Below are 27,391 nucleotides of genomic sequence, written 5' to 3' on the forward strand. Positions count from 1 at the left end.
ATCATCCTTAGTCTGAGACTGCCCTCTCTTGGAGGCCATCAGTTGCTTTTACACCCTCCTTTTGGTTTTTTTCTTTTTTTTTTTTTTTCTTTTTCCTACCGAAGTAGGGGCTTGGTTCTCCTTCCAGAGAAATCACTGGAAAGTTTTGAAATAATCAAAATACTTTCTGCTATATTCAGCTCCAAGTAGACAACTGTCTTCTAGGTCTTGGGGTTTTTTATTTAATTTTTTCTTTTCCTTTAGAAGCAAGGGAAATTGATGGAAGATTAGAAATAAATCAACCTTTTGTTTTGATTCTAGCAAGGGTAGAGTTCCAAGGAGCCAAAGGGATGTAGATGATCAAACCTTGCTGAATTATTGGGAGGAATTTCAATGCCATAGGAAATCTTGCTCTGTGTTAATATGCAGTGTCCTAAATCTTCTAGCTGATAATGTATGATGATTTTGAACTTCATTCTACTTAAATGTTACAAGTAACATCCTTTTAGTAATATGACCAGGGTAACAAGGGCTAAAAGTTTTCTTTAGCTAAAATAATGCTGAAATATTTGTTTAAATTTAGCTAGATTGACAAGTTAGTCTAGACCTGTTCATTCACCCTCATTCTGGCGCCTAAACCAGAAAACGTTTATTTTATTCGTCTGTCAAGGTTTTAAAAAATAATTTTCTGAGGTGATTTAACAGGACACAAAGTTGGTATGGTTGAGAACACTCTGCTATCCTGCTGTTAAAGCCTGACTTGACAGATTTTGGTGAGTAGCTTATTATTTGTTTTAGGGAGAAGACAAATTTGAATGCTTCTGCTGGCCTAGGAGCATATCCATTTTACTTTGCTACAATACTCCCCTGAAACCTGATTTTTGCCCAGTTTCATGGGATATCCTGAGGCCAGGGGAGAGATTCTTGACGTTCTGATCCATGTTCCCAACCAAACCAAACCAACATGTCCTTGACATTGAGCGTAAACCAACGGGTAGAAGACAGTCAGGCTTGTGGAAGGGAGGCAATCCAGACAGTGCTGAAGGCACCTCAAGGAGGCCACAGCAGCTCCAATTGTTTTCACTTCAGTTGTTTTCAGGGGCATCTTCTCAGAGTGAGCCTACCTGCCTTCAGGTTGCAGACTTCAATGGGTTAAATTAGTTTTTTTGTTTGTCTGTGGTCACGTTATATGGCACTTCTTAACAAAATACTGGAAACTTGGGATTATCCCAGATCCTGTTTCTTTGCTGAACAAAGGTTCACTCAAGCCTTTACCGTCACGTATTCCCAACAGCGTTCTTCAGCTCACTGCATTGGTGTCTGTTGTTGGTTTTGCTACAATAACTCCAGTGGAGAAAATGCTTTATCTTTTCACAGGAGAACAAGGAAATTAATTGATTAACACTGGTTGGCTCACCAAAATCACATCAGCCTTCAAAGATATCCAGCTTAAAAAAGAATATTCTGAATGTCTGTCTCTGACAAGATTAGGTTTTCAAGGATGAAATAAGTTATCTTCTGTGTTCTTCCTGTGCAACGAACAATTTCTCTATTAAGACAAGAAAATGCCCGATTTTTTTTCCTTTTACCCCCACAAGTGGATGGATGTCTGAGAACATTCTCCTACGGTGGTGGGAGCATGTTACTTCCAGAGCCTGTAGGGGGTGGAAAATTATTTTGGCATCAAACCATAAGTCAGAGGTGCTGAATAAGTAGCCACTCTAATAGCAGGAGTTTAAGAACATACTTTCCTAAGATGCTTTAAACTTTCAGCTATGGTGGAACAATTTTTTTAAGTTCAGTTGTTCTGAACCCTGGCTAACATCAAAATTGGAACAAGTGCTGTTCTGATCGGATACAATCTAGAATAGCTGCTGCAAAATTTGGCTTGGGCTTTGAATTTATATAGGGTTCAGTTGCTTGTAGCCACCATGGTATTTCAGCAAAGAAAATGGAAATAAGTAGCCAGTCAGTTTTTGGTAGCATTTAACACATCTCACTGCATTTTGAAGACTAGGGCAGCTTGTAGTGATTTATATAGAGTGATTTATATTTGTGTTCTTCTGATGTTTCCAGATCTGGGGCTTGTGGCTTCTAACCAGTGAGCTCTCAGCATGCTTCATGTGAGATGAGAATTTAAGCTTTTTCTCTTGCCTTCCCTTTCTTGCTGGAGAGGAAGATCATCAGGACAGGAAGAGCAGGGTGTCTTTTAGCTCCCACTCCACTGCCATTCTGGGGCTGGTACAGTTGAATCAATGTTCTTTTTCCTCCAATACCCTCTTCAGCTTGAGGACAAGGAGCAGGATGGAGAGGACAAGAAGGTAGCAGCCTAGTAGGGACAGCAGCTGGGAAGATTGCTCTGGGAGACACAGCAGATGACAGTATTGTGCCTTATTCCCTTTCATAGTGCAAGGACATCACATGGGTGCTTTTCACCTTCTGAAAGGCAATGTCCTTTCATTCTTCTGAATGGAGAATTGCGATAGAAGAGAGCGTTTCACAGGGTTGGAAGGTAGTTTAGTTGGAGGGCAGACTCCTGTGAAATGTACTCCTTGGCATCACTGCCCCCAGGGACTGTACAGAAGATTTCTGCTGTGATTTGAGACTGCAGGGAGAGAGTATTTGAGACTGTTTGAGAGAGCAAGTGAGGGAGAGGCAGTGTCAGTGCAAAGACTGTTTTTTATAAAAACAGAAAAAGGCAGGTCAGGAGAGGGATTTGAGTGGGGCACAGCTACAGATTGTGCTGTGAGATAAAATGTGACACCTCGTTTCCTGCACAGCCCCTGGTATCTAATGGTGTGGCTTAGCTCTGGCTGCAGTCTGTTCCTCTCTGAGGTATTCAGGCTCTTTCCTTTCCCTACGTATAATCAGAACTCTTACAAGAACCTAATATTCCTGAGGTCTCAGTCAAATTAGGATTGGAACTGGGCAGATACTCATTTTTAAAGGGAAAATAAAACCCAAAGCCTCTCTGTCAAGAGACGCAAGAAGGACAGCAGAAATTACTGAATTTTCTGCTTCTACTTCAAAGATGTAGTAAGAGTATTTTCCTAAACAACAGCTGGTTTTTTTTTTTCATTATTGATTTTTTTTTTTTTTTTAACCCAGGGGCCACTTTTGATGTCAGACTGCATGTAAAACATATCCAAAAATCCTAGGGCAGTGTCTTTAACAGTGATGTTTCACACATGCTCCAAAAGCACCCATAAAAACATGTGTGAAGAGTGGAAAGTATTAAGATTTCTCCCTGTGGGCTCTATCCTTGTGCATGAACAAGTCAATCACTAAAAGAGCAGCAGAGTCAATGACATTTTAACCCAATTGATCTGTGATCTATTTTACTTCTTGCTTACCTACTGTAATGACCCCTGTGTTTGTGTGTCTGGGGTCAGCACTGGGGTAAAAAAGAGTGTTTTCAGTGGTTATTGGAGAGCCACATCCAGGCTGGCTGGCTGGCTGCTCCCAGCCAAGAAGAGTCCTAGCTAAGTTCCTCCTTTGCTGTCCCCAAATGAAGCATGAATCTGAATATACCTCATTTTCGCAGCTGCTAATACTCAGGAAGCGAGTTGGGATTTGGAGATCTGAGGTATTTCCTCTTCTGTGAAATTTGATTGAGTTTTCCTAGCTGGAATGGTATGAATCATTAGTAATTTTGAGATTCAAAAATATTAGTAGCAGAGATGAACAGACTGAACAAAATATACCTTGCTTTTTTAGAAACAAAGGAAAAACCTAGCAGAGCTTAGTGATCCTCTTCTAAATATTCTTTTTTTAGTTCTACTGGAAGTTGAGAAGATAAGGCCATTTGACTCTGACATACACACAAATGCAGAACCAAGCTTGGAAATTTATGGGAAAGGTCGAGTGTCCTCTTTGCTCGGCCTCTGAAGCGGTTCCCCAAAAGGTGGCAGTCTCTGCTAGCGGGAATGTGTCTCTCGCTGGCAGATGGATGCTTTTCCTTAAGGTTCATCCAGTTCAATGTTCAGCATTGGCTGGGTCTTTTCCCCTCCCCTCCCCTCTGCTCCCCCTCCCCCCATAACCTTTATCTTTCAAACGAGAGCAGCAGCCTGTATATTTGACAAATATTTGTCTAGCACTGTAAATGCACACAGACTTAAAAATGACCTTTGAGTTAAACCAGAGCAGATTCCCACACGAAAAGGAATTAGTTTTAGTTGGGGTTTTTTTCCTAAGCTGTGTAAACAAAAATTATTAGAATGCATGCTATGAATGCTTCATCTCTGCATCTGTGGCTGGGCTTCCACAGTTTTTTGAAATGTCATCACAGCTATAACTATTCCCTAAAAAACATGCCAAAGGCCTGGACCTGTACTTTCCGGTTATAAGGTAAAGGTTCCTGGCTTATTCAGTGTTCACTTGACTAGGGGTGAGATCTGAAGGACTTGAAACTGTCCCTGTGTTGTAATTCAGACCCTGTGGAGCTGGGACTCTTTGCTTACTGGTGTGTTTCTAGTGGAGCTGTATTTACTTGCCAGCTTGGGCTCTACTTCTCCATGAGCAGAGTTTTTCCTGGACCACTGCTGGGTCTGACAGCAGTAACAAGCTCTGCATCCTCCTGCAAGACCCAGCCAGTGGTCATTATGGGACAAGAGGGAATGCATTTCATACTCTGGTGTTTCCATTTCCATCCCCATCACATCCTTACACACATGATAGAAGAGCTCAGTGAACTTAGGGAACGGAGTGGAAAATGTCTGCAAAAGCAGATAATTCTGTCCTTCCATTGACAGAAACCCAGGTTTACCTCTTGGGACACTCAAAGGCACGTGCTGGTTATTCCTTTAAAAAATATGGAAAAACAGACTTTCCAGAATGGATCTTTTGCACTCAGGAGCCTGACATTATATTTTTGGTCCTTTTAAAAGTAGGGTTAAACTAACAAGTGTATTCTAGAGACAGTTTCACTGGGACTGAGCTTTCTACTGTGCTGGTTCTCTAAAGTAGCTTTGTCTTTACAGCAGGACAATTTCTATGTTGGTTTGGTTGGATTAAAAGGATCTTCATAATAATAATTCAAACTAGCATGGTACCATTAGAAATTTGATTTAAGTAATCTGTTTATCTAATTGGGCTTGTTCTAGGATTGTCTTCTCTTTAAAAAAGAAATTAATTGGTTAACAAATCTGACTCAGCCTCACTCAAAAATTACATGACTTGGAATGAAAACCTGGAATTCTTGGATTTTTTTTTTTTTTTTCTGGTGCAGAGGGAATTTGGGAGTGTGGTATTAGTTTGTTTTTAAGAATGCATTTATTTGGTTGCCAGACCCTGAAGAAGTGATGATGGTAAAACCCAGCTTTCCTCACTACTGATCTTTGGAAGGGCCTTTGGTTCCACTGTTGCCTGCTTTAAGGCTTCACAAAATGGGATAAATAGTCAAAAGCCAACAGCACAGAAAACATCTAAGGGCATCTGATCCACATCAGGGAAGGTAGATCAGAGCTAGAGAAGATTCAGATCACAGAAACAGTAATTGTCAAAGGCACCAAACAGCTTCTGTACAGCAGATAGGCTTGGGACTTCCTTTCTTGGGAAAGAAGCTGCTGAGAAAGGATGGACAAGTGTCTTTTGATGCCACAAGGAAGGAGAAGATGAAAAGGAATTTTCTTGCTGCTGCTTATAATCAGAGATCCAGGGAATCTGAAAAATTTTAGTTCGTTTGGGATTTAAAGCAAGGGGATGTGGTTTGTAATGTCGTCTAAGCAGTTGTGCAGGGGCTGGAAGTACTGGAACTTCACATGGATTCAGGAGTGCAGGATTAAGGAGTCCCACAAGAGACCTGTAAATTGTGCTGATCCTGGCAGAGTAACTTGCATTAGTCTCGCTTTTCCCCCCCCATCATCTGGTATTTGCCAGTGCCAGAAACAGATTTACCCAGGCTGCAGAGACTGATGTTGCCAAAAGATGGGCCCATCTACTGTGTGTGTCAGTGATTTTTAGACACTGTAATAACTAAATTTCATATGGATAAGAACCAGTTTGAAAGTCAAATCTTTAAAGGTTCTCTTTGTCTTTAGGCAATCATGACTTCTAAGTAACTTTTCTCCTTTCAAATAAATATTTCACAGACGTAGAAGGAAATTAGATGATCTGGATTATTTCACAATTGATGTAGAATTTGCTTCCATTTTTTTTTATCCTTTCCCCTCTTGGCTTGGCACACTGGAATTTCTCATTAGGGGCCAGATTCTGGGAGATGAATATTCTAACTCCCACAGAAAGTTTTCTGGAGGCATTTGGCAGAGGAAAAAAAACCTCAGGTTTTTTCTATTACAGAGGGGTTTTCTTCTTTTTTTCTTTTCTTTTTTTTTTCCCCTTTTTTTTTGTTTGTATTTTTTTGTTTGGTTGGATTGGTTTTTTGTGGTTTTTTGATTTTGTCTTGTTTGGGGTTTTGTTTTTTGTTTGGTTGTTGTTGGAGTTCTTTTCTCTCTTTTTTTTTTTTTTTTTTAACTGATCGCATTCTGGACCATTTACTTTTCTCATATCTGGATTAACCAAAAAAAAAAAAAAAAAAAAGAAACACCCACACAAAACCCCTCTAAACCAGTAGCTTGTTCCTCCCCTGTGGACAGAAGTACCATGACCACATTGGCCCTCTACATGCTGCAGAGGTCTTCAATGTAGACAAGCTGACACTGTCTTTAAAATAATTCATAAAAGTGTTTCAATTAAAGTTTTTCAAAACTCTCTTTTTTTTTCTTTCCTCAGTTAAATTTCATGGGGTTTTTGTAAGCTGACATTGGGAGACCCATTGAAACACTGGAAACCTACTTGGTTAGATGCTATCTAAAACTTGCTGGTGGTGGAATGGTCAATAATGTTTGTTCTGAAGATTTTTTGTGCAAGTTGGATGAGAGCGACCCTTCTTAAAACAATAAATAGTCCAACAGCAAACTCGATCAGGCATAAGTTATAAGGCATCAATAAACTTACGTAAGTATAACCTTTCGTTGTTGTTATTATATTTTTATAATCTACTAGGGAATAAATTTCCTAATCAGATAAGGGAAGGAATGAATGTTAAATGCACATTGCTTTAAAATAGACCTGGAGTCTTAGTTTCTTTGGATCTCTGTTGCAAAGATGTTTGGATCAAAGCTTATTTCTTTAATGACAAATAAATTGCATTAAACACAATTATATGCCTTTCATGAAGAGTCAAAGACAGAGCTTGTCAGCCATGCAAATATTTTGGCATATGCATTACAGGTTTCTTCTGGGCTGGGCAACCTCTAATTTAATTTAAGAAATGAGTGGGGGAGAATCATATTTATAATAATAAAATCACCGTTTCAGAAGCAAAGGATGGGAGCCTGTTTACTGCCTTCAGTAGGCTTCAGATCAGAAGCAAAATTATCACAGTTATCTCTAATGCCCTTAAAATTATTGTAATAAACTTCCTTTTCTTCTCTTCAGTATCCACGTGGAAAATCTTGTAATCTCTGCTAATTTTGAGGCAACAGTTTCCCTGACTTTATTAGAGGCTTTCCAGAACTGTGTTAATGAAACAATGATACATGACAGGTTGGGTGTTATGGTCTAATAATGATCTGCCTTGGAGGTTAATGGCATTTGGCTCGCAGCCTCCGAGTAATAGGCCGCGTGTGCACTCAGTGCCCAGGTGTAGTGTTATTAATTCACTTGGGTTTACTCCAGCCCCTATGTGCATCATCAAAACATTTGGCCCTTCCTTCTTCAGCCCCAGTGTAGCCTGGTGTTCGAGGAGAATGGCAAGATTTTGCCAAGTGGGAGTAACACACCTCAAAAAAGAAATAGGATGAGAGGAGCCTTTCCCCTGCTCCTCCCCAGGCCACAGCCTGCCCAGCATGCCTGGTGCCCTCCTCCCTTGCCTGGTGCGAGGCTGCAGCTGGGCACCGAGCTGTGCTTCGCTGTCCTCTCCCCGTGCCCCACTCTCCTGGGGAGGCGGGAGCCTAGACTGTGCCGCTCCTGCTACATGCCTAGGAGAGCTCAGCTTTGACAATTAAACCTCGAGGACAAAAGAAGTTGAAAGGCCATGGGAAGCAGGTGACAGCAGTCTGCTCCCAGGGCTTGGAGGCTTTACAGGTGGATTTGCTTCAGCCACAGGGTAGGAATGTACAGGGTGGCGGCAGGGGCAGAAGCAGAATAGCACGAGATGGCATGGGACAGGACATGTTTCCGGTGACACTGGTGTGGTGGTGATGCATGGCTGCATGCACCGAGGCAGGGTGCGCTCAAAAGTGTTACATTTTTTGGTTCTTGAATGACTGTTGTTACTGCAAAGAGAGGTAGCAACCTGTGGGTGCAGAATAATATGGATGTGTAATTAGCTCAAACCTGGAAGAGAAGGAGGGGTCATTTTATTTAGCTGAGGTATGTTCCTTCTGGAAGAGAAAGCAGCCCAGAGGCTCAAGAACAAACTTTATATACAATTTCCTTAGGTTACAATTCAAACCCTCCCCCAAATCCTTCTGCTACAGTAGGAATGAGAAAACTGAAACCAAAACACCTACTTATTGCATTAACACAGCCAGACAGTCCTGGGGGTATGAAGTAGAGCACCAAGTGCATATGCTGCTGGGTGGGAATGACGCACACACTGCTCTTGAGTGAGACACCACTGCCTGCACTCTGATTTTCTGAGTTGTTTGATGACCCCAAGCACTGCCCTGCATCTGATAGAAAAGGGCCAAGAATCAAAAATACGGTTCTCATTCTCACCTGATGAATTTTGCTTGTGGGTATACAGGCCTGAGACCCCAGCATTCATTTCAGACACTGCCGTTATCACACAGAATATGAGGAGAATGAGTACTGTACTTCAGTTGCTTAACTAAGAATGACTTCCAGGGTGAAATATCTCTGCTGTTCACAGGGAAGGGCAAACAATAATGCTGTGTATTGTGTTTGATGTTTGTCTAGTAGAGTGATTTCTTCTTGTGCTATGATTTTTGGTTTATTAGTGCTTAAAATGGGAGCTTTTTTTAGCAGACATATAACTAGACTCTGTGGTGATGCTGTCCAGTGATTAAAAATAGCCTCTTACGTGGGTGGAGAAACTATGAGTTTACAATGAAGAACAAATCCTTTAAATGCTCTCCAGGAAAGGATAGACAACGGATTTGGAGTTAAGAATATTAAAATATCATCATTGTTGTGCAATATGTCCTATCCCAATACTTTCTCCTAAAACTTCAGTTCTTGAAAAGAGTAAAGATGCTGCTCCTGTGAGGAGGCTGCTGCTGCTCTATTGTCCAGATGCACTGATGTCTGAAACGGTGTCTCTAGCCAAGACTGATGTCTGCAGGCTAACTGTGTGGGAGACCAGGTGTGCCGTGGGATGGAGGGGGCTCAGGAAGCCAGAGTGCTATTTCTGGCTCTGTCAAGGTTCTGGCGCATGACCTGGGGAAAGGCACTCAGCCTCTCCCTGCCTGTGTTTCCTTTCCTGTTTATATAGCCTGCACACGCTTCAGGCAGAGTCTTCTCTGACTGCTTTCAGTATTGAAAGTCTGCTTCTCCTCTTTGCTGAAGGAGAGCTATGGCCATCTCTATTAAGGGCTGTAGCCCTTAATGTGTGATAGTGGATACATTAAGAGATATGGAGATTCTTCATGATCCCAGTCAGGGATTTGCCTGTGAACAGCAAACACGTTTACTCTTTCCTGTGAATAATAAATGGTTCTTTCTCTCATGACTCTTCTTTTCCCCAGTTGAATTGCCTCGATCTAAGTTCCAGAGAATTATTAGTACAGTAGCCATCGCATATTTTTTTAAAAAGTCAGAGTGAACTTGAGAAGGCAAGATGCTGAAACAATAATTTGTTGCATATAGGTCCCACTTGATGATTAGAGTACTTTATGAAACCTACCTGTGGTATGGAGTAGTGACAACAATTTGTGTGCAAGTCATAATAATCCAGAAAAGAGTACTGTGTTAGGGGAAAATACACCACCAGTAGTGCGAGATAGGTGAGGCAGCTGCATTCCCAGGTCCAGCCATCAGTGAGGCTAACAATGTATTCCCAAGCATTAGTAAACGCTGCCTGCCGCTCCCTTTTCCAGCTGAGCAGGGCAGAGGCCCTCTACCGAGGGGTTGGGAAAAAGCATATGTATTTTTTGCCCTGGTCTTCAGTGGCTGGCTCCCTTGTATTCTAGCCCCTAGAGACAGCCCTGGCTTCCAGGCTGGTTCACCTCCTCACTCACCAGCTAGTTCAGCTCAGGCCTTGCTTGCGCTTGCATGCTCCCCTGCACACCTGTGCTCACTCCATGGATACATGGACACTCTAACCCAGGATCTGACTCCACTAGCTGCACTCAGATCCCTGTACACACACGTGCATAATAAATAGAATCCCTCACCCAGCATAAAAGTAAGAAATTAATTTGATAAGAAGTCAGGGTGGGTGCAGCCAGGCAAGTGTACCAAAGAGGCAACTGGTTGCATGTGACCAGTCTTTTATATTCCTTTATCTCTTCATTTTCCCCACATCCGTTAATCCCAAATCACCTAAATCCATTCCTTTCTCCACCTCTGGTACCTTCCCTGACATCCTGTAGAAAGTCTTGTGCAATCCCAAATTGCTGTGCCCCCATATTCCACAATGTGTGCTATACCCCTGGGCAGCAACCCCCCTCCATCCAAAAGGCATTCTAGTGTTGACCCATCTTGATGGGTTGTCTGCCTGGACACTGGGCCTGAGGCCCTGCTGGGACAGCCCTGGGAGGGGTGTAGGTAGAGTCTCCTCTTCTTAGTTTGGGTTCCTGCCCTAGTGACTCTGTATTCCTCTAGGATTGTGAAGATCAGGCTGTGGTGAGCTCATGGCTCCTTTGTCTAGCCAGGGCTGGGTATTATTTGGGCTTCCCCTCCTGCTACCATCTCTCTATGCTTATTTGGGTGTGTGCAAATGAATTTTTATCACATTACCTAACACCCCTGAGCTTTTCTTTTCGACTTCTTAAATAGCTAAGGGAAAAAATGTGAGTCAGCAGGAAACCCCAAATCTGTAGCTGTCATGGCTACCCAATGTGCCTAGTGCCTGAGAAATACATGTATCACCCTTGTCAAAACTATATGGCAAAACCTAAGGCAAACCAGCATAACTACTTTTCTGTATTAGCAATTCTGCTCTTGCTCGCTATTTTTTTTAAACATCACTCTTCAAACCATAAGTACAAAACCATAATTAGTACTCAGAGCAGATACAGCAACTTCAAAAACAGAAATCAAGCAATAAACCCCGGGGCAACATAACCACATCTTGGTTGTCACTAGCATGTTATACAGGCAGTAATGATAAACGGAAGCGTATGGCTTCATGGGGAGATGAGATAGGAGGCATTTATGAAGGTTAACACAATTTCTGCTTTATCTGATGATGATGGCAACGAACTCCCAGGTTTGTCCTTGTGGTGGGTTAGGTTACTTATCCTGCTAGTTATTTGTCAGGCTGTTTTCTGTAGCAAGGTGAAACCTGCAGATGCCCTCTCACTTCTGTATCATCTAGTTACCAAATTCTTCTACAAGCTACCAACCTCCTTGTTCGCCTGGGCAAAAGTCAGACCTGATAACAAGTTTGCTTTTCACCCTTAGTTGTTGCAGAAATGGCTTCTTTTCCAAGTAAAAAAGTGAGCTGGAAGAAAGACTCACAATTTGTTTCTTTCTCTTCCATGTGACGCTGAGCAGTGGTTGCGTGTTTAGCACAGAGCAGCCTTTTATGAAGAAGTGCTTGCTTCAGTTTGAGCAGCCTGAGCTGAGGGCTGTGCCCAGTGAGAACTCGTGCAAAAGCTTGGTGTGGACATACAAAGGGATCAGTTGACTGCAAGCCAGAATCTGATAATGACAGTCAGTATCTTGGGTCTTGTCCATGGTTAAAAAAAAAAGGAAAAAATATAAACACACAGCCTTAACTATTCCGAAGGATTGTATTTTATGCAACCCACAAATACAGTTGAACTGGTAGTGCCAGTGTCGTGGTATTTGGTATTAGAGTATCTTTCCCATTCATTCCTGTATATGAAACCATGAACAAATACCAGTAGAAGACACCTAAATGAAGCTGTTTCCGTGTCCTTGTACCAATGGTCTCAAACAAATGCAGTCACGCAGTCACAGTGACTGCCTGATAACCAGGGAGGACCCTGTGTGGTGACACTACGTACAAAGTACCTACAAAGCCTTTGGGTGAAACCCACCTCAGACACAGTCATTCCCCTACACCTTTGGTGGGAAAGGAGCTGGATGTGCTGCTTGGGCAGGGAGTGAAAATCCAGCTCTGCCCCATCAAGGAGGTCTGAGAAAGGAATGAGTGGAGATGAGGATGAGATCAAAATGTGTTACTTGAGGAGTAATGTAAATTATCACAAAATTTGATCCTGAAACATAACCTGGAAGACAAAAGCTATTTTAATAACAGTGCTTTGAGGCACAAGGGAAAGGAGGAATAGGGTAAATTACTCTGTTTTTTCTTTAAAAAACCCAACAAACCAAAGACCCCCAACTTGTATTTTTTTGGTGATATTATTTTCCAAGTGCAAACACGTAAGAGAGTTGTTAGAGCAACTCTGTGAGGTGCCCTGTGCCAGAAGCCTTCTGTTCTCTCTCTAAGTGGGAATTAGTTATATTGTTCTGAGCAGTTGTACAGGAACACTACAATGTTTGCCCTCAGAGAACTTGTTATCTATGATAATCAGGGTAAAGCAACAGCACTTCAAAGTGAAGATAAAACATAGATAAAGATATTTTTCCACCTGTGACCCTATTATCCCACTCTGTATTTCTTACTCTCTATTTTGACCAGATAGCTTCTAATTGCTTTTCCCTTCTTCTGGTAAAATAATTGGAGGGTTTAGTTGAGGTTTTCTGACGTGAAAACTGATGTCTAGCACATTTTTCTTTTTTTTTTCTTTTTCCCACGAGAATGTCTTGCTTTGTGGTTGCTTGAGGAAGTTGACTTAAGCAATTTAAAATGTAGTCGTGGCTTCTTTAGAAAGGGACACTGGCTGTTAACTCAAAAATATATGCCTAAATACACCAACAGGTGCAAGAGCTGCTAATCACATGATTGGCTACAGGAAACCTATTAACCATAGTGTTTGGGTTAAAGACGGGTCATGCTGATAATTAAATACAGAAAGTAATATTTTTGCCATATTTTTTCTTTCTCCCCTCTCTGTTCTATGTTTCTGTGTTCTAGAGCTAATATGAAAGGTTGTGACACTGATTAAAATCAGTGACAGTCATAGCTGTAGTAGGAACAGAAATAGAGGTGTGAGGTTAAGCAGATGTCAGCGTCACTATGAACTTCTGTGCTCTTTCAGGTCACAGCTTTTCAAATACTTTCTATGTATTGCAAAAATAAAGCTCTTGAAAATTTATTGTGGAAAATATGAAGCTAGGGGTCTTATGTAAGGCACCATTAGGGTTCGGTTTCTAGGGCTAGGACTTTTCTTTCTCACTGTTAGGAGAGGGCACACGCACAAAAAAAATCTTTGGGGTAGATTCCAGTAATTATACAGAGGGGCCCTCTTCTATAACTACCCAGTCTATCTGTTGCAGTGGGGATCCTGCAACACGCATATATCAAACCAGGAGTCCCGTGGAAAGGAAATATATATGGACAGACAGATTCTTGCTAGATGTTTCAGAGATGTTTATTTCTCCAGCCGCATGGCCGGAGCTCTGCCGAGGAACTGTTCCAGTCACGGGACCAAGGGTCCTTCTGCCCGCGCAGGGAACACAAACCAACCAATGGGAACGAGGCTGAGCAGGGGCAGGGAAGCCCCGTGTCTGTGCCCTCAGGGCCCCTCTCCCAGGGCTACACGGCAGGGGAGGGACCCCAACACCTCACCCATTTTATTTTAATAAAAGGAGAATGAAAACAACTGGATAAACATAACAAGAACAGTTTCAAGACAAAACAAGCCACCCTCCTGAGTCTTTAAATGTCCAATCAGATTCTGTGGAACATCTTAGGGCTGACAGAAGGGAGACAGGACTCTCTGAGCATGCTTTGTGGGGAAACTGAGGCAGGAGAGGGTTTAACTTCTTCCCTCCCCCTTTTCATCCCCCACTCGGCATTGGAAAGGGATTTTTGGGGAAACAATTGGCAAAAGCATGGTTTTGTGAGGGAAACCATGGATGAAAAAACGGATTGGGAATACACTGGGGGTAATAGGACATAGGGTAAAAGGGAAAGGTGGGATTAGGAGAGGGAGACTGTAGGGGGGGTTTACAAGGGAGATATTGTCTAACATGACTACGATTTTTAGCATATATACTGCCTTTTACAGGAACACCATCAGGCCCAGTGACCTGCGATGCTTGTAACCCTTTTCTACCTCGTATAATTTTGAATTCCACTACCTCTCCATCTCCCAAGCTTGGGATGCATTTTTCAGGGTTATTCTTTTTAATAGCAGTTCTATGCACGAATATGTCTTGCTGGTTGTCACACCTTGTTATAAAACCATAATTTTGCTTAACATTATACCATTTTACTATCCCTAAGGTCTTAGTTGCTATGATCTTTTCCTTTTTCCGAGTGGCTGCTGTTTTCTGTCTCGCTGCGTCTTTGCTCTCTCTTTCGGTCACTCCTGTGTTGGAATTGTCGGGGCTGCTGGTGCCTGCGCGCTCTTCCTGGGGTCGCGTTCGGGGCTGCGCGGGCCGCGCCGGGCTGCGCCGCTCAGTTCTCCGTGCGTCGCCTCCTCTGGTCGCAGCTTCGCTGCCAGGCACTGCACCCACGTCTCGGCCGGGCCCCCGGGCGATGACTCCCCCGCGCCCTGCTCCAGCGCGTGTTTCGGTTCGGCGCGGCTCCGTCTCGGTCGGGCATTCCCGGGGCTCGCTCCACCACACGCTGCACGCGGCCGGGCAGGCACCGCCGGGTCCCGCCGCTCCTCGCTCCGCCACCGACACTGCGGCTCGCGTGGCTCCGCCCGCGCGCGGGAACTGCCTCGCTGCTGCTCGGAGAGCGCTCGGTGCACGTGGCCTGGGCCGCACGGTCCCTGAGCCAGGCTTCCCTTCGCCAGGACACAGCTGACATTGTTCAACAGTCTCGGTAACTAAATAATATTCACGAAAATATTCTTCCATCGGCATATATTTTGACTCAAATATTAACTGTGTCCAAACGGTTTTCCAAAAGCCCTTGGTAAGAATTAAATCCCAAGAAACATAGAAAAAGTTCTTAAACAACCATGCCAGGAAGTGTTTCAGTTCTTTCTGAGCTTGAATCAAGCTAAAATTTACAAATCGTTGTTCAAGAATCGTTTTAAGTTTAAGATAAATGTCCATATGCGGCTCGGAGAGCCAAGAGTCTTCCCACTGTTCCTCCATAGTTTAGATATGGAATAGCAAAGCAAAACCAAGAAGAGGAATCCAAAGTTTCCAGGGTTTACTCACACAAATCAGTCGCTTAGGGATCGGGGATCGTTCTGCTCTCAATTCTCCACCATTTGTTGCAGTGGGGATCCTGCAACACGCATATATCAAACCAGGAGTCCCGTGGAAAGGAAATATATATGGACAGACAGATTCTTGCTAGATGTTTCAGAGATGTTTATTTCTCCAGCCGCATGGCCGGGGCTCAGCGGAGGAACTGTTCCAGTCATGGGACCAAGGGTCCTTCTGCCCGCGCAGGGAACACAAACCAACCAATGGGAACGAGGCTGAGCAGGGGCAGGGAAGCCCCGTGTCTGTGCCCTCAGGGCCCCTCTCCCAGGGCTACACGGCGGGGGAGGGACCCCAACATCTATCAGGTCTACAGTCTGGACGTAGAAGTAGATATAGCCCATGTCAAAGCTCTGTATGAACTGAGTAAAATCTGTTAGCTTTCTGCATCACAGATTTCTGTAGGCAGAGGAACCCTGGCAATTCATCCTCAGCTGTGTTGTGAAGCATTTCACACCCTTGATATTGTTGTGCTTGCTGGTTGAATATTCGAAGTGCAGGTTACCATTTTACTCTCACTTTTCCTCCCCCAGTCATTACTTTAAGATGATATAAATTGCCCTAGAGTTGGTTGGTGCCATCCTGCCACTCTACCTAATTTGGAATCATTAAAACATGTTTGTGGAGCACGTGGCTACATCTGGTACTTAGTGTAGCAACATTTCTGTTTGAAGTCTACTTCCTAAGGATGTTTAGGGAAAAATCCCAGCAGCATTCTCCAGTGCCTGTTCTTTCCAGGACTGGAAGAACATCTGCCTGCCTATAGCAAAGGCAGTGCTCTGAGAGGGTAAGTCCACCAAGCCTGCGTAGCAGGGATTGTCTTCCAGCAACAAACAAGGTGATATAGGGGATTCTGTCCTACAAGTGGAAAAAAATATCATCTGGTTAGAAGTCTTCTTACCATGCTTGTCTTCCCTCGTCCCCAGCAGAGCAAGGCGATGTGAAGGGTAAGATTTTTATTTTCCAAGACTCCTTCTGACATGGTGAGGTGAATTCATCCCTGTCTGGCCTCTGCTTGCTAAGACCTGAACTGGCCTGCAGTGTACCCTCGATCTTGGGACTGAAATCTGCAGTTGCAGTTCAAACACCTCACTTCATTAGTCAGCCTGTGCTGCTGTCCACACCATTAAAGCTGTACAGGAGATAGAAATTCCTTGGCATTTCCCTTAGAATCGTAACCAACCTATTTCTTTCAGTATTATAGTGGAAAGTTGATCGTGAGGTGAAATTACTTAGAAAAAACAAAATCTAGACTTAAGTGACAAATTTTGTGCTTCTGCTTGAGGCTTCTTACTTGCAAGGTGGGAGTGTGTGAACCCTGCTTCTGTAATGCAACAAAACTATTGGGATCTTTCATTACAGACCATTTCCCTTGGAGTAAAATCCCATGCACAGTAATGCTGCAGTATGCAACTAACCTCTGTTGTTCATCCACTGACTGGTCTTCCTCTTTAAACTGCCACATAAAGATCTTTATATTGCAGGTGTTGGTAAGGAGTGATGACCCAATAATTAAGGGATTGAGTTCAGCTTGTTCTGCTACAAATTTCTTCTCAGGCTTCAACACATTGCTTAGACTGTTTGGCTTTAGAGCACATCCTCCTTGACTGGCAAGATAGCTTAAAAGATAAGGAGAATATGAGAAACTCCTGCCTTGTAGTCAAGTAGTCTCTGGTTCTTCCTGCCTGATTTGTCCCCCACTGACATGTCAGGATCTCCTGTGTGTTGGATAACCCAACCCTTTATTATACAACTGCTTTCGCAAGAATAAAATTTTTATTACTGTTTTGGTAAGCAATCACTCTTATTCTCCTAATTATTCCTTCCTTATGTTGCTTAAATGTTCTAATTTGTATGAACTTGATTTGCCTACCTGATTATTTTTAAGATTTCAGTGTATTTAATCACTTTTCCAATGTGATACTTGTGTTATTTACGTAAGGTGAAAAACATGTCTAAGGTAGAGTGTCACAGTATATTCTGAGTTGGAAGGGACCCACAAGGATCACTGAATCTTAAGTGAATGGCCTGTACAGGGATCAAACTCACAACCTGCTGGTATTAGCACCATGCTTTAACCAGCTGTATCTTCTGAATGTTCCTTGGAGATTAGAGCAGCATATTTGCTTCTCTGGATTCTCCATACTTTGTGTGTCTGCTTGAAACTGCAAAGCACAACCCACTCCTGGTTACATATATTTTAATTGTGTAGCTGTAGAAGAAACTGTAGAGAGAAGTGGGCAGAAGGGTGACTTAATACTATTGCAGCTTATTCAGCTGTGGTCTCATGTCCATTACCATACATGATTGGAGAAAGTATTCTGAAAGGCTCTGCATTTTAGAAAAGGCAAAAATAAACAGCATTTTGAGCTAAATATTACATCAATGATGACGGGGGGGGGGGGGGGGCGGTTTGTTAGCGGAAAGTAAGGGTGGACACAGAGGTCATTATATCATGAGCTGGAAATGGGGCGGATCCGGGCAACTGGGAGGTGAAAAAAAGTATTTGCATTGCAAAAGGTGCACAGTTCTCTGCTGCTCAGCAGTGTTGAATAAAGCCACAACAGATGCAGCAACATCGAATCTGTTCCCCAGAAAGGAGGAAGCCACCTTTTTTTAGTTAGTGACTAGTCTTGAAGAGAGCAAAAAGACTACATTTTGTTTGCATTTCAACATTGCTTTTTGCTCCTATATCAGCTTTTAAACAGCGTCCTACTGTTGCTCATCTTGCTCAGCCTCATTTATTCTGTACCTGAGGAAACCTTACATCCCAGAGATACAAAATTTTTGTTGATCGCTCGAGGGAGGCTTTGAAGTTGGCTACGGCAAAAAACACTAATCTGTGGCAAACTGCGCCTTTCAAGGCAGCTTTACCAAAAGACCTGTTGATACAAGATCTGGAAATTACAGAGCATGTATATATCAATTGCAGTGGGCTGAACTAGAGCCTTTAGTTTCTAAGTACATGTCCATGTGTGAGGATTCACAGGAAGCCTGTGCGGAGCTGTTGTTGATGAGTCAATATCTGTGCTGTGTTTTCCTGGAAGCACTTGAATAGCCTGTCAGTGCCTTTCAGTGTCTATTCCTGTCTCTCCAGTACAGACCTCCATCAAATGCAGTACTTGGTATAAACTTCTGCAGTTTGCATGCAGGTTGCTGGCAAGTGTAATAGAAATCCAGGATTCAATTTAGATGAAAAAGAGATTGATTGCACTTTCCATGTGAAATTGGAGCACACCCCAGTGATATAGCAGATCTCAGCACTTCTTTTCACCTGCTATATTCTCTTTATCACTCTCTCCTCCTCTGTCTCAATCTGTCATTCCTGCTCTTCTCACCAAGAAACTGAGCACTGAACAGCATTCCCTGAATATACAGCTTTCGTACTTCTCCTTTCCTCCCCAGGTTGGATCTTCCCACCAGTGGTATTTGTCTTTCTTCATGAGAAAAGGTAGCCCTTGGAGGGTTGGGGAAGGGACAAATGCAGCTGTGGTTCAGTCTGCTGCAAGGCAAACACAGTGTGTTTGGAGATGTGTACAGCTCTCTGCCATGGCTGCAGCACTGTGGAGGTAGAGCAGAGGTTAAAAACCAGAACCCCTGTTGTGCTCTTGCCTGCCTGAACACAGTGCAGGAAGTCTGGATTGCCTGGAACTGAGGTCCCTGTTATTGCTTGCTAACACAGACACTGTGCTAATACACAAGTCGATATGAACAGCGAAGGGCAGGTAATGTATTTGGCCTCCTGGAAAAGGGAAGATATTTTGTTACATGGAGCACAATACAGCTTGGTTAAGCAACATATGTGAGCCAAGAGGCACGGGGCAGGTGATCTTTTAGGTGTGTGAGATGTGCCAATGAGCCTGAATATGGCCATCTGCATAGGCATGAATCAAGTTCACCCGGTTCACTGAATGTGAATCAGGATTGAGACATGAATACTAAAAGCAACAGATGTATCATAAGATACTAAACCAAAGCACAAAAAGTATTTGAACATTGCTATGGTCCTGTTGACACAAGAAAATGCCTTTTTGCTCTACTGAATCCACGCTATTCCATAATTAGAGGCAGAATTGAAAGCCATAGATTTACAAGATCAGTATCTGATGTTCCTGGTCCTGTTGAGCTGCTATTTTATTGGCATTGCCCAGTAAAATATTTATCTTCTGGGGGAAAAAAAGGTTGTTTCTTGTCTAAAATACTGAACTCCCATGAGATTGGCTCTGTGTTTGGAAATAACTAGAAAAACACTAGGTAAGTAAAGAGACGGAACACTCTGAAATACCTGCCTTCGAAAGAGGTTACACAAGTTGACTGTAAACTGGAATCTGGGTGTGCTTCTCACATTATTTTGTGTTTAAATCAATAGCAAGTCTCATAGGTATTCACCTGTGACCTGTAGATATGCACAATAAAAACAGCTTGAGAAGTATTTTTCTTATTCCACACTGACAGCTGCATGTGGGATAAGACTTTTAACAACAGGTACTTCAAATTCATGGCCTTTAAATGCTTGCTGTGAATATCGAAGGTGGGAGAACAGTGGTGCACTTTATAATGAGAAATATTACATAGAGCACTATTGTCTCTAAATACTTTATCTTATTCAAAATAACCAATGGTTATTTTCACTTTACTCCCTGAAAAGCTAAAGCAAAGACAGGCTATGTAATTTCCTCTGTGAGCTACCTTGGAGCTACATGTTGGTGTAAGGGATAAATTTCATTCTCAGAAGAAGGAATCTGCAGTACTACATTTTATATTTCAGCTTATATTTTAGCTGTGAATTAAATAAAATGAAAAATCACTTGAATGCTACTTTGGCCAGAACTGAATAACTCTTTGTTCCATTTTTCCATTTATGACAAAGCAGATAGAATTACTAATGAAGTCTCCACAATTGTTTGGCAACACTTACAAAAGACATTGCATGTGAAGACATTCTAGGTTCGTAAACAAAAGAAGAATAGCAAGACTAATTTAAGTGGTTTATAGTTTTGAAACACCTTCTAAGGTATGAGAATCCCCAATGGGCAAAGGAACAAAGGAGGTTAATCTTGGGCATGCTCACTTCCCATTCGTAGCAAAGCATGGTTAAAGTCTGTGAATTCAAGCCTGAAAAATCTTGAACATAACCAAAAACACAGGAGGTGAATACTTCAACTTTGCAAAAAAACCCTAAACTCAAGAGAGGAAGTTAATGGTCATACTTTACAAGAAAGAATACAGTTTTAGAATTTGGCTAGTAGCTCTCAACTGTGCATTTTTCACAGGCTACATAGGAGAGAGTTGGTTTGGGGGAGTGGGAAAAAGGTAAAATAATAGCTCTGGCAATACTTTTACATCCTTTTGTCCCCGTAACAAATTATGTAGATGACCTAATGAATAAAAACAAAGACGGTTTATGGAGACAAGATACCTGTGAATTCAAGACAGGCAAGCCTTTGGCTACAAACTGTGAGTGACGTTTGAGCTTGGTGATAGGATCACTTTTGACAAAGAAGTGTCTGTGTTCAGAAAAGATGGGAAGAACTTGGACAGAAGCCTTCCTACTGGATAGAAAGCTATGTGAAAGAGGGGACTAATTTCTACCTTATTTGCCAATAAATATTAAATAATGTAACATGAGGTTTTTGCCTGCCCAGCAGCTTCTCAGCAGTATTAGAAGTTCATTTACTCCTTTCCCTTCTCAGCATCTTTCTCTGTCATAAATTTGCTTTCAGAAGAGGAAATAATCTTAAGCTATATCAAATGTTACACTGGGAACAGTTCACACTCTCATCTTCCAGACAGGAGAAGCCCTGACTGATTTCTGGAGGAATATTGGGACTAGTATGTGCTCAAAACCCATGGGACTATCAAAGTCAAACCCATGTGGGGTGTGAAAAATTTGAGATAGCAGAGAGGTTTTGTTCTGGTATGCAAAGGACAAGAGTGTGAAACCCGACAGGAAAAATCAGCAATAGATTAGCTAGTCCAAGGATCTTTCATCTTTTTTTCATTATGACTGTGTGTTTTATCAGGCCTTTGTACAGTTAAAGGTAGGCCCTTTCTCAGGACGTTTCAGAGGCGGCTCTGAGTAGCCCTGTGTAATAATCTGTCTCCGGTCCTTGCCAATAGAATGAACCAGGAGAAAGACTGGTATTGAAAGAATGATGTTTGGTGGTTTGGGTTTTTTTAAATACTGTGACCAAAATGCACATTAAGTCATATCTTGAGATGACAGCTTTTGCCACCTAGGTCTAGAAGGGAGGAATTCTTCTAGTCTCTAGTTTCTCTCTGATAATTGCTGTCCATTATTTGGGTAAAAAAAACATACCAGAAATTGTGATTCTTGCCAACATCTCAGGAAGTTAAGCATTATAGGTGATAATTATGCTCCTGGCAACAGGTTAAGCCAGATGTTCAGAAGCAGCTGCTGTTGACCTGTTGGCAAAGTTAGTTGCTTCATGGTATGACGCAATGATTCTTGGCATCCTTCTAGGGAACAAGGGCATAAAACTGAGGGGAAATTAGACTGAATGTAAGTTGCAGCAATATGCTGTGGTGATAGAAAGGTCTATCAGTAGTGGGTAATGGAGAATCTTGAAAATGATGCTGATGCCTCTGCAGAGGGTAGAAAAATACCTCCTGGGCATCATTACTTAGTGATTTCAGCTCGTCAAAATCACTGTTAGGAGTGGCATATGGATCTGTTTCAAATAGTCTAGCTCTGGATTGTGGGAATATGACCTAGAGGCTTTTCTTTCATCACAGGTACTCAGAATTCAGGGACCGGAGATTTCTTTGCTAGCAAGTGTTGTTGAGGAAAAGAAATAAAAGGTTGTAGTGGAAGGTCACAGGTACTTTACCACTGGTCTAACATTTCTCACACACGTCTGTAATTCCTGATTCTCCTTCACAGAGAAGGCATCTTGGCAATTGTGGGAGCAGTTGCAACGATGATCATACTTGTTATCACAATGAGGGTTTTATGAATTTCCCGTAGATAAGTAAGCCATGCAGGGAAATGTTCTGAAGGGACTTTAGTCCTCTGTTCTCTCCAATGGATTCAGAAGTGAGTTTTAAAAACTTGTCTTTATGGATAACAAAATGTAATGAAGTTTTGTTTTCTTTGCATTTCATACTATGACTGAAAATGTTCTGAATAGGATGGTTTCGCATCTCTAGGTTTGCTCAAAATTGTATAAATCATACATTTACACAGATAATTCAGTCTCCAGACCAGAGTCCATTTGGGTTTTGTCATCCCTGAGAAGGGTAAACAATTCCCTCTGTCAGTGAAATGCATCTTTTCAGTGCAGTCTAGGAAAACTGAGTAGCACAGACAAAAAAAAAAGGTGTTAAAGTGTTTTTACATATATAAAACTGAAAGTAGACAAGCTTTATGTATAGTGCTGTGTATGTGTAACTAAATTCAATATAATTTATCTTTATGCATGTCTGAGATTTATTTAGCTAAGTTGTCAACATTTATATATGCAAAACACTTGATGCCTTCAGAAGCCAAATATTGACTACAGCTGCATGTCATCATGACCAAGATTTCTCACCATGGGAGTTTTAAGTTCCAGTCAGCAGAACCTCAGGTGTTAAGATCTTGTTTGCACGAAGTCAGACGTTTGCACTCTAAGTACCCTCGAATAAGATCCCACAGTTTCAGCCTTTGGTATTTATGCGCATGTTTGCACATGAATGGGCTTACATAAACCGGCATTTGTGTTCTTCATTGCTTTACTTTTCTTAGGTAAATGCTTTCGACAAAATATGCGTGCTTCTGGGAAGAGCCCGTTGAGAACTTTTTATCAGGGCTGAACTATTTCAGGGATCCTTGGGGGATGACCAAGTTCGTTTGCCTGTGGTTTGCTGTCCTTCAAATGACAATTGCTAAAGGGCAAGCTGTGTAGAAAAATAAGGTCATTTTCCCCAGTGCTTACTGGAGAGGCATAGAGTTTGCTTTTTCAGCTCAGTGTTGCACAGTTGTTTTTTTGAAGAAACATACGGCATAGTTGCACTTGTCTAGATGTTCTTTTCTGCTTACTCATCCCAGAGGTCTTAATCTGTTGTGAGGGTTTTTTTATTGTAAGTATAAACACTGTCTAACCATTGGGGAGACTTTGTCCCTGATCAGATCAGCTGATGTTAATGTTTCTTGGAAGAATGAGTAAGAACACTTTAAGAAAAAGAATGTTTTTATATTCAGGAAAGATTGTAGAGTAAAATATGCACAAGTTATTGCTGTGTGTTTCCCTGGCATAAGTATGAAGGGTGGATGGGTGAGAACACGTTATGAAAAACTCCAAGAAAAATGAGGTAACATTGTGATGTTCCATTATTGTTGTTAAACTATATGGGTCTGTTTCATGATGTATTTGTGTCATTCTGTTCCCCAAAATGTAACTAATTTTGGGATGTGTAAACTTTTTCAGGTCCAAAATCTTGCCTGAACTATATGGGAGGAAAGGGGGAACCTGTCTTCCCTCACTGCCCCCCTACCTCCAGTTATAATCACTAAAGCATTTTACTCTATATATTTCCCACTGCATAAGTATTCTGCCTTTAAACATGTTCTTTTAGATCTAAAGTGATTGAGGGGAGAGATGGTAATCTGGGAGTTTCGGTGTTTATTTTTCTTTTGTTTCCAAGTCTGTACCCTTCATGATATTCTATAGTATTTCTTGACAATTTCTCTGCAGAAAATATTGGAAAAAAAGTGAAATACAATTTAAATTTATTGAACAGCTGTAGCTGAAAATCCTATGGTAGTACAGTATCTCTTGTTTCTTGCTTTCCTGAGATGGATAATAATTCAGGATGGTTTTAAGGTCAATGTCCTATGTTTAAATCAGTGAAACAGTCTTTCAGTCTTTCACGTGTTTTGGTTAAATTCTGAAAGTCTCCGTGCTGAGGTCAGACTGCACTATCTGTGGACATGGAATGGAAAAACAAATGAGATGGGAAGGGTTAAGCATGAAGAATAACTATAACAATGTGACCTTTCCTGCTGGTGAGCTGTAGACTATCATTTGTTCTGCAAATGGTTTTCCTTGTCCAAGCTATGTACGGTTGTTAGTTTTGAAATGGAATTGAGGCACTGTTACTTAGTTTTGTTTGTCTTTGCTCACTTTGTGCAGCTGAACTTCCTTCAGAAAGATATGGTGGTTCCTCCAGAGTATTTAAAAACTGCAAGAACAGCAGCTGGGCCAGGAGATGGTGAAGGAACATCTGCAAGACTGGGATTCTAGATGAAATTCAGCATTTTAACTTCACAGGGGCAGGTCTGTTATCTTGCCTGGGGCAATGGGTGGGGTGTCTGCTGACTGCCTTGGACCTCATTGTGTCCAGGGTGATCAGTGCATCAGGCTGTAGTTTGTGTGGTTTAAATTAGTATATATTAACTGATGCTGAGGGACTCAGCCCTGCCACTCTTTATGATATGTAGATAGAAAGGCTGTCCATCACACAGGAAGAGTGCTATGCCCTTGGGAACACGGGGGAAGCTGTGATGCTTTTTCTCTAGTTTGGAAGTGCTCTAGTCAGCAGACTTACGGATTATTTTGTGTGAAATGCTGGTTTTGTAGATGCAAGGGAAGATGGGCTGGGCATGAAGAGGTAACCAAAAATTGCCTGGGGGATTCATACGTAATGTTGATGTAATGCATTGCTGGGCCAAAAAAGAAATGCACACCAGTACAGTGAAAGCATTACTGGTGAGTAGTAAGTGCTTAGAGGTGGAGGCTGATTTAAATACCTGCTCTACATTGTCATCCTGTGACTAAAATTCCTCTTTCTTGCTTAGTATAATTTATATCTATGGAAATTTCTGCAGAGCCACAAATGCCTTCAAGGTACCATTCTTGGAGGTACTTAGAAAACCAGCATGGAGAGAAAAATCCCTGCACCAGAGATCTTCAGATCTGAAGGGACCCATGAGGCGAGGAAGACAGGGTCACAGCCCCATCATCCTTCCACACCTTGGGTGCCTCACAGTATGGCTGCAGAGCCTCCTTCCTTCCCATAGTCAGCAGCCAGGAACCTGCTGTTCCCCCTGCAGCACACCCTCTCAGTTTCTGAATGTAGCCTCAAGACTAATCTTCAGGGCCTTCCTCAGCACTCTCAGAAGGTCTGCAGACCTGGTGCTAAAATAAAGCAAAAGCTGCCCTTGGAGGTTGCTTGGCCTGGTCACCATTTCTCAGTCCTGCTGCTAAAACTGATGCTCCTGCCACTTGCCCTGGTGACTTTTGGTGCACCCAGGAGGCTCTTGTGGCCATGGAGAGGGAAGGTGAGCCCCTGTGGCTTTCTGGGGCACAGGCTTTCTAAGAAGAGGTACAACGTTGTGGTGAGGGTGCTGTTGTTCACTTCTCCACTCTCTCTCCATGCTGCTTTTTGGCCGTCTCTGTTGTGCCCGCCACCCCTCCCGTGCCAGTGCGTGCTGGTCCCCCTGGCCGGAGCAGTGCCCAGCTGGGCCGTGCAGCTGGAGTGGTGGGGGCAGGATGTGGGGGCAGCCCCCGTGCCAGCTGCGTCCTCACACAGGAAGGTCTCCGCAGGCTTCCACATCTGCTGGAGAGGCGACGTGTCTGCTGCTTCACAAGTGGCGTGTGGCTTGCTGCCCTTACAGCTGTGCCAAAGCCATGGGGCTCTGTCCTGTCCTCCCCCCGTGCCCCCATGGGAGGATGAGCGTGCCTGGGGATTCTCATGAGGTGGTGACTCTCTCTGGCTCTCCTCAGTGTGGGAACAGCATCTGGCAGCACAGAAGGGACATTCTTCAGGTCAGCAAAACACAGATTGTGCCAAAAACCGGAGAGAAGTCAGGAGGTGTAGTAGGATGGTAGAGGCTGTGCTCCCTTGGTGTGAGGAGTACCATCATACTTTTCTATTGGTCTTCCTGTGTCTCTGATGGCTCTAAACAATATTCCATCTTCGAGCTTTAAAGTTGCTTGAGCGTGTGTTGCCATATCTCCTGCTCTTGAGCCACATACTCAGTGACCTTCCCTTGCAGTGCTCCCAGCAACATGACTGGTATCTTTTCAGCAGAAGGTAGTTTGTCTTAAGGGAGTATTTCTTACATGTGATACAGTCTTCAACTAACATCTGACATAAGCACTGCTGAAAGAAAATGGATCCCACCTATTGAGCAGCAGGTATAATGGGGCTTCTTAAACAGCACGGTTTGGGAATAACCCAACTCCTTAATTAACGCTCTTTTTCTGTGCCAAACCCAAGCTGCTCAGGCAGTTTTATTCTTTTCCCGTGTCTGGGAGGCAGTAGACTGTTCAAAGACTTCAGTAAAGCTACATGTTGATTTTTAATAACGCCTGTGTCTTGAGGCTGGTTTTGGGGGATCATTGTCTGTCATTAGTCAGGCATCTTGTTTAAGCTTCCTAACCAGTTTGTTGACAAAAATTACCACTGTTTTGGAAGAAATCTGACACCTTTTTGCTCTATTTCTTTAACAGATTAGTTTGCTTTTCTTCGGCTCCTGTGCATAGGGAGTCTGGCACCCTAGAACTGAGCTCCTGTTTGAAATAACTAGCATATACCCATGAAGTATTCATGAAAGGATTCAGGCTTTTTGTTTGCTCTTTAATTATTCCTAATTAAACATCAGAGGATCATTTGGGATAGTTGAAAGCTAAAATGCTTTTTCTGCACAGAATTCTTCAGATCCATCAGCTCTCAGTTATTTTCCTGCCAAGGTACTGCTGCTGAGGGCTCAGGTTTGTTTCCGATGAAGGTGGAAAGCAAAAACACTTTCAAATGTCTGGTTACTCTGGGTGGTTGCAGGCTCTGGCTAATAGTCATGCACACATGCTGTGGGGGTAGCAGCCATCAGACTGGTGCTGTAACCCACCATGGACTCTGCCCCAGTTCTTCCACATTTGTTTCTGCAGCCAGGCTCCACCTGATACGGAGGATGCTGCTACGTGATTGGTGGTTTTGCTCCAGGAGTGGGAAAGAGCAGGAGGTG

The 27,391-nt window shown here is 42.7% G+C and overlaps 1 protein-coding gene across 1 annotated transcript in view; it reads left to right on the top strand.

Moving 5' to 3' along the window:
- The window catches only part of LOC116441700, a 34,103-nt gene extending 9,404 nt beyond the window's left edge, over positions 1 to 24,699 (top strand). Inside the window, exon 4 of the mRNA XM_032103922.1 lies at positions 24,558 to 24,699. Within this exon, the coding sequence (XP_031959813.1) occupies positions 24,558 to 24,668 (111 nt within the window). The 3' untranslated portion in view covers positions 24,669 to 24,699. The remainder of the gene's footprint in view (positions 1 to 24,557) is intronic.
- The last annotated feature ends 2,692 nt before the right edge of the window (positions 24,700 to 27,391 follow it).

This window comes from Corvus moneduloides, chromosome 3 (genome assembly GCF_009650955.1).
Source record: "Corvus moneduloides isolate bCorMon1 chromosome 3, bCorMon1.pri, whole genome shotgun sequence".
Taxonomy (NCBI): domain Eukaryota; kingdom Metazoa; phylum Chordata; class Aves; order Passeriformes; family Corvidae; genus Corvus; species Corvus moneduloides.